Below are 20042 nucleotides of genomic sequence, written 5' to 3'. Positions count from 1 at the left end.
CGGAGGGTCTGGGCAGCAGTGCTGTGGCCAGAGGTGCATGTCAGGGGAAGGTGGGCCGGTGCCCTCTGCCAAGGTGGTACACGGTCAGGTGGGAACTTTGCTGTTCTTCGTTTTGGTAAACCCTGCAATCCTGGGAGAATGTCTTGGGCCCCACAGGCCCTAGTACACACCTGTTGAACAATGTTCGAAGGGAAATCCGTGCTTGGAAAACAGCGCATAAGCTCAGTGTTCAATAAATGAGAACTTGCTCTTAGAGAGAGCCAAGTATGCTGGCTGTGTCGGACACGGTGGGGTCACGGTCGTCTTCAACCGGCGTTGCTGCTGTGATTCAAGGTTGCTGTTGTTGTTCGTTGCCATTGAGTCAGCCCTGACCCGTGGTGACCTTATGTACACCTTGCTCAGTCCTGCACCATCTTCACAGTCTTCAGTATGTTTAAGTCCATTGCTGTGGCCACTGTGTCAGCTGTCTCCTTGAGGGCTCCCCTCATTTTCACCCATCCTCTGCTTTACCAGCCAGGATGTCCTTTTCCAGCAAGTGGTCCCTCCTGATGACATGTCCAAAGTAAGCAAGCCAAAGTCTCAGCCACTCTTGCTTCCAAGGCACATTCTGGTTGCATTTCTTCTAAGACTGACTTGGTCGTTCTTCTGGCAATCCACGGTGTAGTCAGTAGTCCTCACCAGCACACAGTCAGAGCACACCTTTCACATTCAGCAGTGTGCTGAACCGTGGTGCAAGCTGTGGGGCTCAGGGTTATTAGGGATCCTCTGCTCGGTCCGTTTCCCTCTTGGTGTTTCTCACGCTCCTCACTTTCGCAGTAGTCTTACTGGGCACCTCTGCGTATCTTCCATCTTTTTTCCTAGATTGCCGTGAGTAAAACTGTGAGAATGCGCATCGATTCAATTTTATTTCTAGTTGTTCTCATAAATAATCAACTAAATCCCTCCCCACCCAAATGAAATAGCCTTCTTCCAGGGAACAAATGCTCTTTCTATGGCATGGGTGCAATGGGCCCTTTCCCTGAGTCAGAGATGAGGCTCCAGGTCAAAGGAGAAAGTCTGTTGTGGTCCTAGAGCTCTTTCCAGTGTATCCCTGCACACACATACACACACTCACACACACACATACACACAAAGGGATCGAAAAAATTAAACAAGGGAGTTATTTTTATTATCCATTCCTTTTTAGTCATTTCTTTCATATGCTAGTTTTCTATACATTTGAAATAACAAATATAAAACCAGGCAGGTGAAGATTGTAAACGCTGGTTAAAGTTTGATTATTCGGTCTCATGATCCCCAAACACTTCATACCCCTTTAAGGTATTTACATTTGAAATCTCAACATAATATTGGTAAGTATTGATCAATCTCATCCTCCCCGTTTATTTTCCCCGCTCAGAGATTGTCATATGCTGGACAATGGTCAGACCACATTTATGGATTCGTGTTTCACTTAAAAAAAAAAGGAAAAAAAAAAAAAGCACGTTGCCATCAAGTCAATTCAGACTCATAGTGACCCTACAGGACAGAGTACAACTGCCCCATAGGGCTTCCAAGGCTGTAAATCTTTACAGGAACAGACTGCCACTTCTTTGTCCTGTGAAGCGGCTGGTGGGTTTGAACCACTGATCTTTCAGGTAGCAGCTGAGCACTTAACTGCTGTGCCACCAGGGATGTTTCACCAACTGGCCCCAATCTATGGAGTATTATCATATAATCTCTTCTTTAGGTACATTTATGAGGAAACCACCCCCGTCAGCATCACCTTGTCCTGTGCTGATTTTCTTTCGGTGGCACAGTGAGTGTGCCAGGTGACAGAGCAGAAAGCAGAGGTCCGTTACAGGCAGGTGCGGGGAGGAGCTTTGCGTGGCGGGGAGGTAGCAGCAGTGAAAACGTACCAACTTGTACGTGAAAGAGACAGACGAACGATGGCACTCTAGGTAAACTTACTGAGGAGTCCCCGTGTGGCACAGTTAAGTGCTCAACTACTAACCATAAGGTTGGTGGTTCAAACTCACCCAAAGGTGCCTCAGAAGACAAGCCTGGCGGTCTGCTTCCGAAAGGCCACAGCCTTGAAAACCCTATGAAACACAGCTCTACTCTGCCCACATGAGGTCACCATGAGTTGGAATCGACTGGATGACAACTAGCAAAAACAATACAACTTATGTCAGTAATTTTTATACAAAAAGCTTCTGTTTTTTGAAATAATGAAGTCTCATGAAGAGTGCAGAATAAATTCATTATAAAGGATAAAAAGTCGACTAGTTTTTTTTAAAGTGTCAAAATATAAATTCAGATCCCCAAGGAGTCCCTGACTCACAGAGGACAGAATTGGGGCGAGGTGTTTAGAAATCAGCTCACTCAGCCCTGGGTCTGGAACGGACCAGTGCTTTGTGCAATATCACACATTCATTTCGGGTCAGTACCAGGTCCCTGGAGTCCCTGGTGGTGCAGACGGCTGATCGCTTAGCTACTAACCACAAGCTTAGAGGTTCAAACCCACCCAGTGGTGCCTTGGAGGAAAGGCCTGGCCATCTGCTTCTGAAAGATCACGGTCTTGAAAATCCTACGGCCCTGCTTTGCACACGTGGGTCACCATGAGTCCGAGCAGACCCCACAGCGGCTAGTTGTTTGGTTTGTCAAGTCTAGAACCCAACCGTTTTCACAGCAATAGGACTGAATGTCCAAGTCCTTGACTTGGAGTTCCTCAGGCAGACGGGGTTCACCAGGCTTCTTCACACTGAGACACACTCTTTGCTCTTCTGCAACAGATTTGTAAACACACTGATACAACAATGCTCCTTCTAGTTTTGAAAGCACACTGTAGTTTCCTTTCCTTCTATCAGTGTCCTTGAATTGCTCTGCTCTGTCTTCATGGAGACGCGGTTAACAGCCCAGCCTGGGGACGCATCTCACACTTACAAAGAGTGTCTCGCGTTTCCAGCGCAAGCGCGGCACTGGCGTGAGGCCGGCTCCTGTGACGTACGTGTTGATCTGAGACTCGGGACTCCAGGCTGTGTTCAGCTAGAGAGCATGTCCGTGGGTAAGACTACCCTGAGTAAACAGTTAGCTCGTGTCCCATCTCTGACCTGCGAGCTGTGCTTTCACTCCGGCCCTTCAGCACCACATGTTGTCTGTGTGAGCTGTGGAGCTGCACAACGCAGGCAGCTTCGCGAAGAGGCACGGGCTGAGCCACCGGCCGGCCGGGGGGAGCCAGGCACGCTCGCGGGGCGCCGGCTTCCCCGAGGAAACCCGCGGGCCGGCCTGCTGCCCTGAGTTACCTTTCCCAGTAAAACCCCGCTGTGTTGCTGCCCACCAGACTGGCTGGAGGAGAGATTGCAGAGGGGTCTGAAAGCAAGGAATCAAGAGCAGCTGCGGGAAGGAAGCCTCCTCTGCGTGGCCGTCCCACCTGAGCCGCGTGCGGGCTAGGCAGGGGCTTGGCAGTCGGGCCGTGGCTGTCCGGTGATCCCTCTCGCCTCCAGCCCCGTGGTCCCTCTCGCCTCCAGTCAGGTGGTCCCTCTCGCCTCCAGCCCCGTGGTCCCTCTCGCCTCCAGCCCGGTGGTCCCTCTCGCCTCCAGCCCCGTGGTCCCTCTCGCCTCCAGTCCAGTGGTCCCTCTCGCCTCCAGCCCGGTGGTCCCTCTCGCCTCCAGCCCCGTGGTCCCTCTCGCCTCCAGTCCGGTGGTCCCTCTCGCCTCCAGCCCCGTGGTCCCTCTCGCCTCCAGCCCGGTGGTCCCTCTCGCCTCCAGCCCCGTGGTCCCTCTCGCCTCCAGTCCGGTGGTCCCTCTCGCCTCCAGTCCGTTGGTCCCTCTCGCCTCCAGCCCCGTGGTCCCTCTCGCCTCCAGTCCGGTGGTCCCTCTCGCCTCCAGCCCCGTGGTCCCTCTCGCCTCCAGTCCGGTGGTCCCTCTCGCCTCCAGCCCCGTGGTCCCTCTCGCCTCCAGCCCGGTGGTCCCTCTCGCCTCCAGCCCCGTGGTCCCTCTCGCCTCCAGCCCGGTGGTCCCTCTCGCCTCCAGCCCCGTGGTCCCTCTCGCCTCCAGCCCGGTGGTCCCTCTCGCCTCCAGCCCCGTGGTCCCTCTCGCCTCCAGCCCGGTGGTCCCTCTCGCCTCCAGCCCCGTGGTCCCTCTCGCCTCCAGCCCCGTGGTCCCTCTCGCCTCCAGCCCCGTGGTCCCTCTCGCCTCCAGTCCGGTGGTCCCTCTCGCCTCCAGCCCCGTGGTCCCTCTCGCCTCCAGTCCGGTGGTCCCTCTCGCCTCCAGCCCCGTGGTCCCTCTCGCCTCCAGTCCGGTGGTCCCTCTCGCCTCCAGCCCCGTGGTCCCTCTCGCCTCCAGCCCCGTGGTCCCTCTCGCCTCCAGTCCGGTGGTCCCTCTCGCCTCCAGTCCGGGGATCCCTCTCGCCTCCAGCCCCGTGGTCCCTCTCGCCTCCAGTCCGGTGGTCCCTCTCGCCTCCAGCCCCGTGGTCCCTCTCGCCTCCAGCCGTGTTTCTGCTTTTGTACGGGCTCTCACTTTTTCTCAGGGTGGTGAACTTTTGCTTTCGTGGTACTTCTACCATTTATCGTGCAGTGAAAATTCACTTTCAAATGATGAGTTCTCCGGTTTTTTTCTTCTGATATCTTCTCATTTTAAAATTTTACTTTCCATTTCTTCCTCAGAAATAGCTTTGAACTCCACTCAGCCATCACATAATTCAATCCATACATGGGTGTCCTGAATGACGTGATACAAACTGAGATAGATAACAGGGCTCTAGGTCCCTTTCTCTCATGCCCTTTTTAGCACCTCCACCCTACGTCTAAACAGAACTTTTAATTCCCTCCCCAACCTTCAGTGAGACCCTCTGGCTGTTTTCCCAGCATGTCTTGTGGTGGTTTCCTAGTACCATGAGTTGGGGAGCTTCAAAGAACAGAAATGCCTTCTCCCATGGCTCTGGAGCCTGGGAGTCTGAATTCGGGGCATCGGCAGGGCCACGCTCCCTATAACGCTCTAGGGAAGGATCCTTCCTTGTTTCTCCAGCTTCTGGAAGCCCCAGCCTTCCTTGGCTTGTGGTTGCATCTTCACACGGCACTCCTCCCTCTCAGTCTGACTCTCTGTGTGTCTTTTATAGGACACCACTCAGAGGGGATTAGGGCCCACCCTGCTCCACTATGACCTCAGGTTAACTTAGCTGATAACACCTTCAAAGGCCCTATTTTCAAACAAGGTCGTGTTCACAGGTACAGGGGTTAGGTTTTCAGTGTATCTTTTGGGGGACACAACTCCTCACAGTAATGGTGCCACCTTCTGCACTTTATTCTCTGGACTCATTTTGCAAATGAGGCGTTGTTGTTAGTTACCATGAGCGGATTTTGACTCATAGGGACCCCATGTGTGCAGGCTAGAAGTGCTCCATAGGGTACTCGAGGCTGTGGCTTTCCAGACAGAGATCACCAGGCCTTTTCTCTGAGGTGCCTCTCGGTGGGTTTGAACCACCAGCCTTTCAGCTAGTACTTAATGTTTAGGTAGTGGTTTGTACCACCCTGGGACTCGATATTACATGCTAGGATACATACTATCCGCATTTCATCAATAGTTCCCTTAATATTGTAACAGACATGCTTCTCCAAGTCTGAAGTGAGTCAGCCTCTGCACTGTCCTGTCAGGCGATACAGAGGTCTTAGAAGCTTCAGACTCTGGCACCGCGTGAACAAGTGTGGCGTCCCTGCCCTCTGCGGGGGTCTCGGCCCTCCACTGGGTTCTCCAGCAGTGTCGGCTGAGCCAGGGCGCACCATGTGACAAGCGGATTGTGTGTGTGTCATCTCCGTTATCGCGTCAAAATGTACATATCCGTAACGTATGGGACAGATACCACCTTGTGGGCTGGTCTCAGGGAAGTGGCAGCTTTGTCTTCTTGCCTCTAAATATATGTGTTTTTTCCTTTTATTTTCTCAAAATGAAGTTCAGTGTCTTTGAAAAGAAAAATAAAAGTACTTTTTTTTTTTGGATTGACAGACCTTAGCGGAATGATCTGTGCATTTCACAACATGGAAACTGCATACCATTTAAAAAAAAACAAAAAAAATTCAACAGTGTCTGTTATCTAGTGCTGATATAACAGAAATGACATGAGTGGGTGGGTTTAACAAATAGAAATTTATCTTCTCACGGTTTAGGAGGCTGGAATTCCAAATTCAGGGTGCCAGCTCTAGGGGAAGGCTTTCTGTCTCTGCTGCTCTGGAGGAAGGTCCTTGTCTCTTCTGAGCCTCTGCTCCTGGGTGACCTTCATGTGGCTTGGCATCTCTTTTCCCTCGTCTCTGCTCTGCTCACTTGTTTAATCTCTTTTATATCTCAAAAGAGATTGACTCCAGATACAGGCTCCAGTAATCCTGCCTCATTACCATAAACAGACAACCCATTCCCAAATGGGATTATAACCACAGGCATAGAGGTTGGGATTTTCAGCATGTATTTTGGGGGGACATAATTCAATCCATAACATTCCACCCTTTGGCCCCCCAAAATTCATGTCCTTGCCACATGCAAAACACATCCATCCCATCGCATCTTCCCAAAAGTCTTAAATCAACTCCAAGTCCAAAATCTCATCTTCAAAGCATCTAAATTAAATATAGGTAAGACTATAGGCATAGTCCATCCTGGGGAAAAATTTCCGTTCATGTGAGAGCCTGTGAATTCCAAAGTACAATGGTAGAACAGGCACAAGTTAGACATTTCCATTACAAATGGAAGAAACTGGAGGACAAGAACGGTTAACAGGCACCAAGAGAGTCAAAAACCCAGCAGAACAATTTACATTAGCTCTCAAGGGTTGAAAATAATCTTCTGTTCTCTGAGACCATCTAGACAATGACCTGCCCTCCAGACTCCAGGTATTGGCCATGCCCTCTGGATTCTGAATGGGGGCCCCTCCACCCTGGGCTCCAGCGCTGCCTTCAAGCACCTCTGGGATAGTAACTCGGCTCCCTTGGCTGTAGGCAGCCCCATTTTCCTAGTCTAAGTGGCAACTCCAACCCCCTCAGCCCAGATAGGCCCTGTTCTCCTGCTCCCTGGGCATGGCAGCCCTGCCATGTCACCTTTGGGTGGTGGCCTCATCTCCCTGACACACTTTAATAGCAACCCCACACTCTGGAATGGAGTTTGGGAAGATCCAGCTCTTTGAGACCTAGGAGGCTGTGGCCCACCCTTTGAGGTTCAGGAGAACTTGGCCCCACCCCTGGGGCCCTGCTTCCTGTGCTCCTTCTGACAGCTCTGCTGATATCCAGGCAGCTTCAGGGGTGGTCCTTTTCTTTTGGTGGAGGACAACAGATGTAGCTCCTTTGGCCTGTTTCCTGCCTATAGAATTCCAAGAGGCAGACAATGTTCTTTCTCTGTCCCCTTCAGTCTAAACTGATGTTTTGTTTTTTTTCCCCCTGTGGTTGTTGGTTAGATCCATCATTCACTGACTTAATCTAACAAAAGATTGGGTAGCCACATCTTTGATGAGAATTCTAGGACTTATGTCCTTAGTTTGTACAACAGAATTTTCCAAATCTTTAAGTTCTGTTTTGATTTCTCACAGTTCACTTTTAAGTCCATCTCTTTCCTCCCACATTTAAAGATAAGAAGCAAGGAGAAATGACATAGCGTTTTAAATTATGCCACCAGTATTTCAAATACCAGCAGGATCACCCAGGGTGGACATATTTTAGTGGAGCTTCCAGACTAAGACAGACTAGGAAGAAGGACCTAGCAGTAAGCTTCTGAAGAAATTGGCCAATGAAAACCTTACGAATAGCAGTGGAATTTTTTCTGATGTAGTGCTGAAAGATGAGCCTTTCAGGTTGGAAGGCACTCAAAATACAACTGTGGGAGAGCTGCCTCCTCAAAGTAGAGTTGACCTTAATGACGTGGTTGGAGTCAAGCTTTCGGGCCTTCATTTCTGGTATGGCACTGACTCAAAATGAGAAGAAACAGCTGCAAACATCCATTAATAATCAGAATGTGGAATGTACAAAGTGTAAATCTAGGAAAATTGAAAGTCATCAGAAATGAAATGGAATGAATAAAGATTGATATCCTGGGCATTAATGAGCTGTAATGGACTAGTATTGGCATTTTGAATCAGACAGTCCTATGGTCTGCTATGCCAAGAATGACAACTTGAAGAGGAATGGTGTTGCATTCATCATCAAAAAGAACATTTCAAGGTCTATTCTGAAATACAACACTGTCAGTGATAGAATAATATCTATACACCTACAAGGAAGACCAGTTAATCTATTACTCAAATTTACATACCACCACTAATGCCAAAGATGAGGAAATTGAAGATTTTTACCAACTTCTGCAGTCTGACATTGATCAAACAAGCAATCAAGATGCATTGATAATTACTGGTGAATGGAATGCAAAGTTGGAAACAAAGAAGAAGGATCAGTAGTTGGAAAATATGGCCTTGGTTATAGAAACAACACCAGAGATTGCATGATAGAATTTTGGAAGACCAAGGACTCATTCATTACAAATACTTTTTTCAACAACATAAACGGTGACTATACATGTGGACCTCAATGAGTGGAAAACACAAGAATAAAATAGACTACATCTGTGAAAAGAGATGAAGGAAAAGCTCAATATCATCAGTCAGAAAAAGACCACGGGCCAAATGGGGAACAGATTATTAATTGCTTCATATGCAAGTTCAAGTTGAACCTGAAGAAAATTACAACAAGTCTGCAAGAGCCAAAACATAACCTTGAGTACATACACCTGAGTTTGGAGACCACCTGATGAATAGATTTGAGGCATTGAACACTAATGACCAAAGATCAAATGAGGTATGGGATGACATCAAGAACATCATACACGAAGAAAGCAAAAGTTGATTTAAAAAGACAGGAAAGAAAGAAAAGACCAAAATGGATGTCAGAGCAGACTCTGAAACTTGCTCTTGAATGTCATGTAGGTAAAGTGAATGGAAGAAATGATAAAGTAAAAGAGCTGAACAGAAGATGTCAAAGGACAGCTTGAGAAGACTAACCAAAAAACAAAACCCATTGCCATCCAGTCGATTTGGACTCACAGCAACCCTTAAGGACGCAATAGAACTGCCCCATAGGGTTTCCAAGGAGCGGCTGGTGAATTTGAACTGCTGACCTTTTCATTAGCAGCCAAATGCTTAACCACTGCTCCTAACTAAAGTGCTATGAAACGTGCAAAGACCTGGAGTTAGAAAACTTAAAGGGAAGAACATGCTCGACATTTCTCAAACTGAAACAACTGAAGAAAAAATTCAAGCCAAAAGTAGCAACATTGAAGGATTCAGAGGAAGCACCCAAAGAAGCTGGATGGAATACGGAGTCACTGTTCCAAAAAGAACTGGTCGACATTCAGCTATTCAAGAGGTACCATATGACCAAGAACCATTGGTTTGGAGGAAGAAGTCTCAGCTGTACTGAAGGCATTGGTGTAAAACAGGGATCCAGGAATTGATGGAATACTAATTGAGATGTCAACAAACAGATGCAGGAGTGGGAGTCATCTATGCCAAGAAATTTGGAAGACAGCTTCCTGCCAACCAACTGAAAGAGATCCATATTTGTAGCCATTTCAAAGAAAGGTGATCCAACAGAATATCGAAATTATTGAACAATATCATTAATATCACATGCAAGTAAAATTTTGCTGAAGATAGTTAAAAATGGCTGCAGCTGTACATAGTCAAGGAATGCCAGAAACTCAAGCCAGATTCAGAATAGGACATGGAACAAGGGATATCATTGCTGGTGTGGGATGGATCATGACTGAAACCAGAGAATACCAGAAAGATGTTTACTTGTGTTTTATTGACTATGCAAAGGCATTCGACTGTGTGGATCATAACAAATTATGGATAACATTATGAAGAATGGGGATTCCAGAACACTTTGAACCTATACGTAGATCAAGAGGCAGTTGTTCAAACAGTGCAAGGGGATACTGTGTAGTTTAAAATCACGTAAACTGTACATCAGGATTGTATCCTTTCACCATACTTATTCAATCTGTACGCTGAGCAGATAATCCAGGAACCTGGACTCTATGGAGGAAAACAGGGCATCAGGATTGGAGGAAGACTTGTTAATGCCCTGCGATATGCAGATGACACAACTTTGCTTGCTGGAAGTGAAGACGACATGAAGCACTTACTGATGAAGATCAAAAACCACAGCCTTCAGTATGGATTACACCTCAAAATAAAGAAAACAAAAATCCTCACAACTGGACCAAAAAGCAACATCGTGATAAATGGAGAAAATATTGAAGTTGTCAAGTATTTCATCTGACCTGGATCCACAATCAATGCCCATGGGAGCAGCAGTCAAGACATCAAATCCCACTAACCATGTTTTGCATTGGACAAATCTGCTACAAAAGACCTCTTTAAAGTGTTCAAAAGCCAAGATATCACGTTGAGGACTAAGACGTGCCTGACCCAAGCCATGGTTTTTTCAGTTGCTTCATATGCATGTGAAAGCTGGACAATGAATAAGGAAGACCAAAGAAGAATTGATGCCTTTGAAGTGACGAACAATATTAAATATACCATGAGCTGCCAGAAGAACAAACAAGTCTGTCTTAGAAGAAGTACAGCCAGAACGCTCCTTAGAAGTGAGGATGGTGAGACTTCATCTTAAGTACTTTGAACAAGTTATCAGGAGGGACCATTTCCTGGAGAAGGACATCATGCTTGGTAAAGTAGACTGTCACTGAAAAGGAGAAAAACCCTCAGTGAGGTGGATTGATACAGTGGCTACAAGCATTACAAGGATTGTGAGGATGGCGCAGAACTGGGCAATGTTTTATTCTGTTGTAATAGGGTCGCTATGAGTTGGAACTGACTCGATGGCACCCAGCCGCAACCACAACCCAGATTGGGGGGTCTAATTGAATTAACAAATTTAACTTGGGCATGTGTTCTTTGAAGTCGCTAATCAGCATAAAAAATATAAGCATAATTCTTTCTTAAAACTGATCAATACCAAGCCTTATCTAATGCACTAAGACTTTCCCCAGTTGTGTTCTTGTTCATCTACTAGAGTCCTCTGGGGCCTAATAAGGTGGCTTGGAGATTTAGGAGGAACAGCCTCCAATGGCAACTTCCCGAGGAAATGGGACCAGAGGTTTGTGTGTGGGATCCTTGGGCCCAGTCAGCCCACCATTCCAGACCCTGAAGTTGGCACCATCTGGAATGTTCTCCCAGACCCTGACTGCCAAGAAGAGCTGCTACCACCACGCATCCCATCATGGGGCTCAGACTTGCCTGTTCCTTTTCTCTCAGTGGTTGGCCCCCTGGTTGGGAGAACTGATGTTACATTGATCAGGGAAGCTGTTGTCTTCCTGAGTCAGACTCTGAGAGGGGTTTTGGAGGTATCGGGAGCGCCACCGGACACCTGCAATGCACCTGACCCACGTCTTCTGTGTCTGCCCTGGGGAGTGGTCAGTGAGCCGAGCTCTTTTCCTTGGCATGTAACAGCTTCCTGTGGTTGTGTTTTCCGCAGATGATAACCTCAGTTCTCGCTTGTACTCAGAGGGAACGTGCAGCCCGTCTCACCCCACCCCTCTGTGAAGGATGCCCATCTGTTTTCCGCTGTGCATTTAATGAAATGGAAACCGGGTTAGATGTGTTCCTGCTATAGGCAACTAACATACAGCTGATTAATAATAGTACAGAGACTTAAGTGTCAAAAGGCAATTTATAAAAACTGAGTATCTTTAACTGCATAAACAGGTTGGTCTCTGAATGATTTAGCTGCTGTAACACACTCCACCATGCGAAGCACGCCAAATATTCCTGCTCCTCCAGGGCACGAAGAAATAGTCAGCTCCAACCCTTTGGGTCACCATAACGGATCTGCAGCTGATCCTGGGGATGGCACAGAACTGGCAATATTTCATTCCTTTGTGCAAGGGGTCTCCTCCCACCATGAGCCGGGTGCGACTCAAGGACAGCTAAGAACATGGAGCACATGCCTGAGGGAAAGACCCCAAGGTTATGACTTCCTTAAGAAGTCATCCTGAGGCGAGGATGGGGAAGGATGTCCCTGGCAGGCCCAGAATGAGTTTAAGGACTTCAGACAGGTGTGAGTAAGAGTAAAAGATGAGACAATGACAACGAAATGACCTCTTGGATGTGAAATTTGTTGTAGAATGTTTAGGCTTTATATAAATTAAAATCAGTACTGAATGACCCCTGGGTCCCATGGACTCCAAAATTACAAGCTCTAAATCCTACTGAAATGTGTTAGAGCCAGTATCTGGGTGTAGAACTATCCCTAAAGAGACAGAGGTCGCGAAGCTCCACTCCTGTCTCCTGTGGCTTCCGAGAAGTGAGGTGCTTTGTGCAAGGCCATGGCTCGATTGTAGGCACTGCACTCAGGCACCCTGGGATGAGAACCCCAGCTCCATCCTTTTCTCGCAGGAGGGCTCTGGCGTGTTTCTGAATGTTTCTAAGTATCAGGGGCCTCATGCATAACGTTGTTAGTTACCACCCCGCATACACAGAATGGAACATCATCTGGTCCGGTGCCATCTTCACACTTGTTGGCGTGCTTGGATCCATTGTTGCGACCGCTGGGTATTTTGAGTGGCTCACCTTCCAACTCCATATAAGGCAGTGTTCTGTTGTGAATCATAGGGTTTTCACTGGCTGATTTTTAGGGGTAGATTGCCAGGCCTTTCTTCCTAGCCTGTCTTAGTCTGGAAGCTCTGCTGAAACCTGTTCACCATGGCTGACCCTGCTGGTGTTTTAAATGTTGGTGGCCTAGCTTCCAGCATCACAGCAACACAGAAGCCTCCACATCATGACAAACTGACAGATGGGTGGTGGGCATACGTGATACAGGGACAATGATACTGCCTTCCTTAGAGAGCTACGGTGAAGATCAGTGAGATAATAACGTCTCTTAGTCTAAATATTAGATTTTGTAATTACCAATAACTGTGTCTGACTCACAGTCAATATATTGCAATATGGTTGCAGGTATTCAGGTTAACTCATTAATATTACGGTACCTCAGCATGCAAATTTCCAAATACTAAAACATTTTTTTCTATAATAGGGAAAAATCCATTATACTTTGTTGAGTTTTGTGAAACATGAAAAACAAAACTACATATTTCATTTTTTCAGGCTGTCCTGGGGCCAAAAAGAATGAGTTCCTTACCAGTGTCCTGGATGCGCTGTCCACCGACATGGTCCATGCTGTTTCCGACCCGTCTTCTTCCTCCGGCAGGTATGGTGCCTTGCACAGAAGAGCATGGAATTGGGAAGATGGTCCCAGTGATTCCAGGAAATCTGGAAAGCCACAAATCAGAGTCTAACTGTTAGATATCTGAGCCCCCGGGCAGCTTCTCTGGGCAGCATGGGTCTCAGTTAAAGGCATCCTTTCCAAACACCTGAAGCCACTTCGTGCTGTTGGAGGTGCTGCCGAGCAGGTTTTTTCTGATAACGGCACTGAAAGCATGACAACCTCGTCACAGTGGGAAGAAGCCATACCCATGCCTTTTCCATCAGGACGTGACGGCTTTTGCTTCTATGGGGGGCAGAGGTGGTCTAAGGGTGCAGGGGAGGAGAAGAAAGGACGGGTGGCTTTGCTTTTTTGAACTGCAATTTAGAGCAATTGATTGGATTTTTGAATTAAATATTCAACTTAAAGTCCTCAAAAAAAAAAAAAAAACTTTAGAAATGTCCTCTGAGTGAATGGAGACATAGCTCTCCTTGTGTGTCTCAGGCATTGGGTCGGCGGCACTTCTAGAAGAGACTTGAATCAATTCCTGGAAACGTCTCTCTGTCGTTTGTAGACACAGCTCTGTCAGTACAGCTCCCGGTGTCTTCATTACTGCCCCCTTCCAAGTGTTAGATTTCCCCCTGAGAATAGCAGTAATTTATTATTTTTTTTTTTCTGATGAAGATTTCTGCTATCTTTCCGTTTCCCCTGATCATCAGAATCCGCCCCCCAACCATCGATGACCTCACCTGTCCTGGATGACCTAAAGCCTATTGGTCTCCTCAGTAAAAGGCTTCCCTTCCGCCTTTACTTAAGAGTAAGAGTGGAGATGGGAAAAAAAAAATGCTAATGGGGAATATTACACTTGGGCACTCAAATTTAATAAAGTAAGAAATAACCCAAATTGTAATTATGTATCTCATATTCTTAAGAAGAGTGTTCTTATCTGAAAAATTAAAATTGAAAGCAGTAAGCAAATGGCCATCTGAGAGACTCCCCTAAAGGTATGAAAAATAATCCACGGTTATCACCGGTAGTTCAGGGGTAGAATTCTGGCCTTCCCGGTGAGAGATCTGGGTTTGATTCCTGGCCAGTGCACCTCATGTGCAGCCTGCACCCATCTGTCAGTGACGACCTGGCTGTTGCGAGGTTGCTGAACAGGTTTCAGTGGTGTGCTCAGACTAAGATAGTCTAGGAAGGAAGGCCTGGCAACTGACTTCTGAAAATCATTGAGTGAAAACCTTGTGGATCACAGTGGTCCGGTCCACAACGGATCATGGGGATGCTGCAGGACTGGGCAGGATTCATTCCATTGTGCAGGGGGTCACTATGAGTTGGGGACGACTTGACAGCAGCCAGCAGCAACAACACCCTAATAAATATGAACGATTGATATCAAACTCACTGTTTTCACCCTCACGGGAAAGCCAGGCTCCTCCAAATCAAGGAGGATCTAGAGTCCAACAACCAAGCACAGAGGGGCCGACAGACATCTGAGCTCGTGGTCGTTCCTCTCCCGCTTGATCAGGGGTATGTCTTACCACATCTTACCATTTGGTGCTGTTTCAAAGGTCTGACTCAAATTCAGCCCTTCTGGAAGGGGCTTCATTTTTTTAATGTCTCAGAATACCAACATATTTTAACCCAAGGGAAAATGTCTAAAAAATATACCTGTGACCTGAGTGATATTTGAATGACTCACATTTAAGGGAACAAAAGTCATCAGGCTTCACGTTTTCAGAGGCGGGTTATGGGTGTCCAAGCTGACGTGCCATTTTGGGATTGCGGACTTGGGGACACCGAGGGATTGCAGACTTGGGGACACCGAGGGACTGCAGACTTTGGGACACCGAGGGATTGCAGACTTGGGGACACCGAGGGATTGCGGACTTGGGGGCACCGAGGGATTGCGGACTTGGGGGCACCGAGGGATTGCGGACTTGGGGGCACCGAGGGATTGCGGACTTGGGGGCACCGAGGGATTGCGGACTTGGGGGCACCGAGGGATTGCGGACTTGGGGGCACCGAGGGATTGCGGACTTGGGGGCACCGAGGGATTGCGGACTTGGGGGCACCGAGGGATTGCGGACTTGGGGGCACCGAGGGATTGCGGACTTGGGGGCACCGAGGGATTGCGGACTTGGGGGCACCGAGGGATTGCGGACTTGGGGGCACCGAGGGATTGCGGACTTGGGGGCACCGAGGGATTGCGGACTTGGGGGCACCGAGGGATTGCGGACTTGGGGGCACCGAGGGATTGCGGACTTGGGGGCACCGAGGGATTGCGGACTTGGGGGCACCGAGGGATTGCGGACTTGGGGGCACCGAGGGATTGCGGACTTGGGGGCACCGAGGGATTGCGGACTTGGGGGCACCGAGGGATTGCGGACTTGGGGGCACCGAGGGATTGCGGACTTGGGGGCACCGAGGGATTGCGGACTTGGGGGCACCGAGGGATTGCGGACTTGGGGGCACCGAGGGATTGCGGACTTGGGGGCACCGAGGGATTGCGGACTTGGGGGCACCGAGGGATTGCGGACTTGGGGGCACCGAGGGATTGCGGACTTGGGGGCACCGAGGGATTGCGGACTTGGGGACACCGAGGGGTTGCGGACTTGGGGGCACCGAGGGGTTGCGGACTTGGGGGCACCGAGGGACTGCGGACTTGGGGACACCGAGGGACTGCGGACTTGGGGACACCGAGAGCGTAGTTGACGCGCAAGAATTCAGTGTGTCATTTACAGTTTTGAGAACCAACTTGAAAAAATTTTGCTAAATCATATTTTCTAAATTATTTTTGAAAACGATTATACCTCATGGCAAATACGTGCAGGTTGAGACAGCACGCCCACCAAAGCCACAGGCAGAGCTGGTCCTCGATGTGGCGGAGGATGTTGGGGCACAAGGACGGTGTCTGGTGGAGCCAGCAGTGGCAGGACAGGACAGGGCTCTGCGGTGAAGGGTCCTGACGGGTCTGTGTTCTCTTCCAGGCTCTCGGAACCCGACCCCAGCCACACCCTGGAGGAGAGAGTGGTCCACTGGTATTTCAAAGTACTCGATAAAAATTCCAGTGGTGACATTGGCAAAAAGGAAATCAAGCCCTTCAAGAGGTTCCTTCGGAAAAAATCAAAACCCAAAAAATGTGTGAAGAAATTTGTTGAGTATTGTGACGTGAATAACGACAAGTCCATATCGGTTCAGGAGCTAATGGGGTGCCTGGGAGTCACCAAGGAAGAAGCCAAAGGGAACACCAGGAAGCGCCACAGTAAGAGCTGTTTCTTACTGCTTTACAGTTTGTAACCTGTCCGATCTTAATGCCGACTTGCTTTACTTTTTTAAATGTACACATTGTCCTTATGGCCTGTGGTCCTGGGAAAAGAAAATACCATTTATGTAGGTCATCTGTCTATGGAGATAGTGATGGCCATCGGTAGCATGCCACCCATCTGGAGGCGCCAGGCTAAAGGGCAGGAGCTGAGTTACGTCCTGAAGACCAGCGTCTTATTGTTCAGCGTCCCAAGCATGTTTGCCTTCAGATGTTTGAAGTGCAAATCTGGGCGCTACTGGGTGCCATGTGCTGACCCTGTCCCTGGACTGCAAACTGAATTTTTAGGCCAGGGCATGAGCAGTCTTCAGCAATATCCTCTGTATCATCCATACCAGTTATTCGGAGCCCCTGGGTAGTGCAAACGACAAACGTGCTTGGCGGCTAACTGAAAGGTGGGCAGTTCCAGTCCATCTGGAGGTGCCTCAGAAGAAAGGCCTGACAATCTACTTCTGAAAACCCTATGGAGCATAGTTCTATTCTTGCACACATGGGGTCACTGTGAGTTGGAATTGACTTCATGGCAACTATTTCCTGTTATTATGATAGTTGAAAACATCGTTTTAGCTGTTTTTCCAATTAAATACATCTCTTTTTGTGGCATGGCCTAACTAATTAGCTGTTGCAGGGAGAGAAAAAATCCTGCAGCTGCCAGACCCCGGGCACCCTCAGGAGTCAGTATGGCAAGGAGAAGGCTGAGGCCAAGGGCCAGGGGACACAGCCCTAGACTCTGCATTGCTGGCTGTTGCGTGTGCTTAGAAGCCACTTTATCTTGGGGACCTTGGTTTCCTCTTTTGTACAATGAGGGTGTTGGGTTGGGTGGGCCTCTATCTACCATCTCATATCACTCATGTTTTGTTGTTGTTATTAGGTGCCGTCGAGTCGGACCGACTCATAGCGACCCTATGCACAACAGAATGAAACACTGCCCAGTCCTGCACCATCCTTACAATTGTTGTTATGCTTGATCGCATTGTTGCAGCCACTGTGTCAGTCCACCTCATTGAGGGTCTTCCTCTTTTCTGCTGACCCTCTACTTTACCAAGCATGATGTCCTTCTCCAGGGACTGATTGCTCCCAACAACATGTCCAATGTATGTAAGACGCAGTCTCACCATCCTTGCTTCTAAGGAGCATTCTGGTTGTATTTCTTCCAAAACAGATTTGTTCATTCTTTTGGCAGTCCATGGTATATTCAATATTCTTCACCAACACCACAATTCAAAGGCGTCAGTTCTTCTTCGGTCTTCCTTATTCATTGTCCAGCTTTCACATGAATATGGTGTGATTGAAAATACCATGGCTTGGGTCAGGCACACCTTAGGCTTCAGGGTGAGATCTTTGCTTTTCAACACTTTAAAAAGGTCCTTTACAGCAGATTTGCCCAATGCAATGCATCTTTTGTTTTCTTGACTGCTGCTTCCATGGGTGTTGATTCTGGATCCAGGTAAAATGAAATCCTTGACAATTTCAATCCTTTTTCCATTTATCATGATGTTGCTTATTGGTCTAGTGAGGATTTTTGTTTTCTTTATGTTGAGGTACACTCCATACGGAAGGCTGTGGTCTTTGATCTTCATTAGTAAGTGCTTCAAATCCTCTTCGCTTTCAGCAAGCAAGGTTGTGTCACCTGCATAATGCAGGTTGTTAATGAGTCTTTCTTTAATCTTGATGCCCCATTCTTTTTCATATTGTCCAGCTTCTCGGATTATTTGCTCAGCATACAGATTGAATAGGTACGGTGAGATGAGACAACCCTGACACACACCTTTCCAGACTTTAAACTACTCAGTATCCCCTTGTTCTGTCTGAACAACTGCCTCTTGATCTATGTACAGGTTCCTCGTGAGCACAATTAAGTGTTCTGGAATTCCCATTCTTTGCAATGTTATCCATAGTTTGTTATGATCCACACAGTCGAATGCCTTTGCATAGTCAAAACACAGGTAAACGTCCTTCTGGTATTCTCTGCTTTCAGCCAGGATCCATCTGACATCAGCAATGATATCCCTGGTTCCACATCCTCTTCTGTATCCAGCCTGACTTTCTGGCAGTTCCTTGTCAATATATTGCTGCAGCCACTTTTGAATGATCTTCAGCAAAATTTTGCTTGCCGGTGATTTTAATGATACTGTTCGATAATTTCCACATTCGGTTGGATCACCTTTCCTGAGAATAGGCATAAATATGGATATCTCCAGTCGGTTGGCCGGGAAGCTGTCTTCCATATTTCTTGGCATAGAAAAGTGAGCACTTCCAGGGCCGTATCCATGTGTTGAAACATCTCAATTGATATTCTGTCAATTCCTGGAGCCTTGTTTTTTGCCAATGCCTTCAGTGCGTCTTGGACTTCTTCCTTTAGTACTGTCAGTTCCTGATCATATGCTATCTCTTGAAATGGCTGAATATCAACTAATTCTTTTTGGTATAGTGACTTATATTTTATCATTCTGTAATTTTATTCCATGGGAGAAAGATGTGGCAGCCTGGTACTATAAAGATTACGGCCTAGGAAACTCTGTGGGGCAAATCTACTCTGTGCTGTAGGGTTGGTATGAGTTGGAATTGACTCGACAGCAATGGGTTTTTATTATTTTATTATCAACTCTGTTAGCACATTAAAAAAAAAGGATGTGAGAGTTGGTTTTGGGACACTCTACACTGTGTTCTTTAGGATCCTTCATTCATTAATTCAACATAGTTTTTGAGTGCTTACTATGAATTAAGAAAGGGAAAAAAGAAAATAATTATACAGTGTGATAAAGGAGTGGTGGTTTGTATAAAACGTATTGAGAATGTGCATTGTGACAAGTACTGCAAAGGTGCCTCAGTACCCTTCCACATCCCATAACCAGGTTTCAACCCTTTTTGGTCAGAGATGGCAGCAAGATGTTGGTTGGGATGAACTGTATCTGATGGCATCCCACATAGCAGCCTCACTTGGAGGAGCCCATATGCCTAAGAGCTGCTTTTCAAGGACTCTACAAAGTATAAAGAATAAGGAAGACTGAAGAAGAATTGACGCCTTTGAATTATGGTGTTGGCAAAGAATACTGAATATACCATAGGCTGCCAGGGAACAAACAATTCTGTCTTGGAAGTACAGCCAAGACGCTCCTTAGAAGCAAGAATGGTGAGACTTTGTCTCATATACTTAGAACATACCATCAGGAGGGACCAGTCCCTCGAGACGGACATCATGCTTGGTAAAATAGAGGGTCAGCAAAAAAGAGGAAGACCCTCAATGAGATGGATTGACACAGCGGCTGCAACAATGGGCTCAAGCATAGCAGCAATTGTGAGGATGGTGTGGGACCAGGTAGTGTTCAGTTCTGTCGTACACGGGGTCGCTATGAGTCGGAACTGACTAGACGGTACCTAACAACAACAACATAAGGTAGCTCAGCAGAGGTTTCCGTTTGTGAAAGAAGTAAGATGGGACTTTGATGTTCTTGGAAATTCTGACAGTTCTGGTTTTAC

General features: G+C 47.6%; 1 protein-coding gene across 1 annotated transcript in view; it reads left to right on the top strand.

The window, feature by feature from the left end:
* Positions 1-20042, top strand: part of SMOC2 (SPARC related modular calcium binding 2) — a gene marked incomplete at its 5' end in the record, with an annotated part of 191831 nt that overhangs the window by 159191 nt on the left and 12598 nt on the right. The window contains 2 exons of the mRNA XM_064293301.1: positions 13141-13243; positions 16228-16502. Coding sequence (XP_064149371.1) covers positions 13141-13243; positions 16228-16502 — 378 coding nt within the window. The remainder of the gene's footprint in view (positions 1-13140; positions 13244-16227; positions 16503-20042) is intronic.

This window comes from Loxodonta africana, chromosome 1 (assembly GCF_030014295.1).
Source record: "Loxodonta africana isolate mLoxAfr1 chromosome 1, mLoxAfr1.hap2, whole genome shotgun sequence".
Lineage (NCBI taxonomy): Eukaryota > Metazoa > Chordata > Mammalia > Proboscidea > Elephantidae > Loxodonta > Loxodonta africana.
Note: the sequence above shows the minus strand (reverse complement) of the source record. Positions and strands in the feature narration are given on the sequence as shown.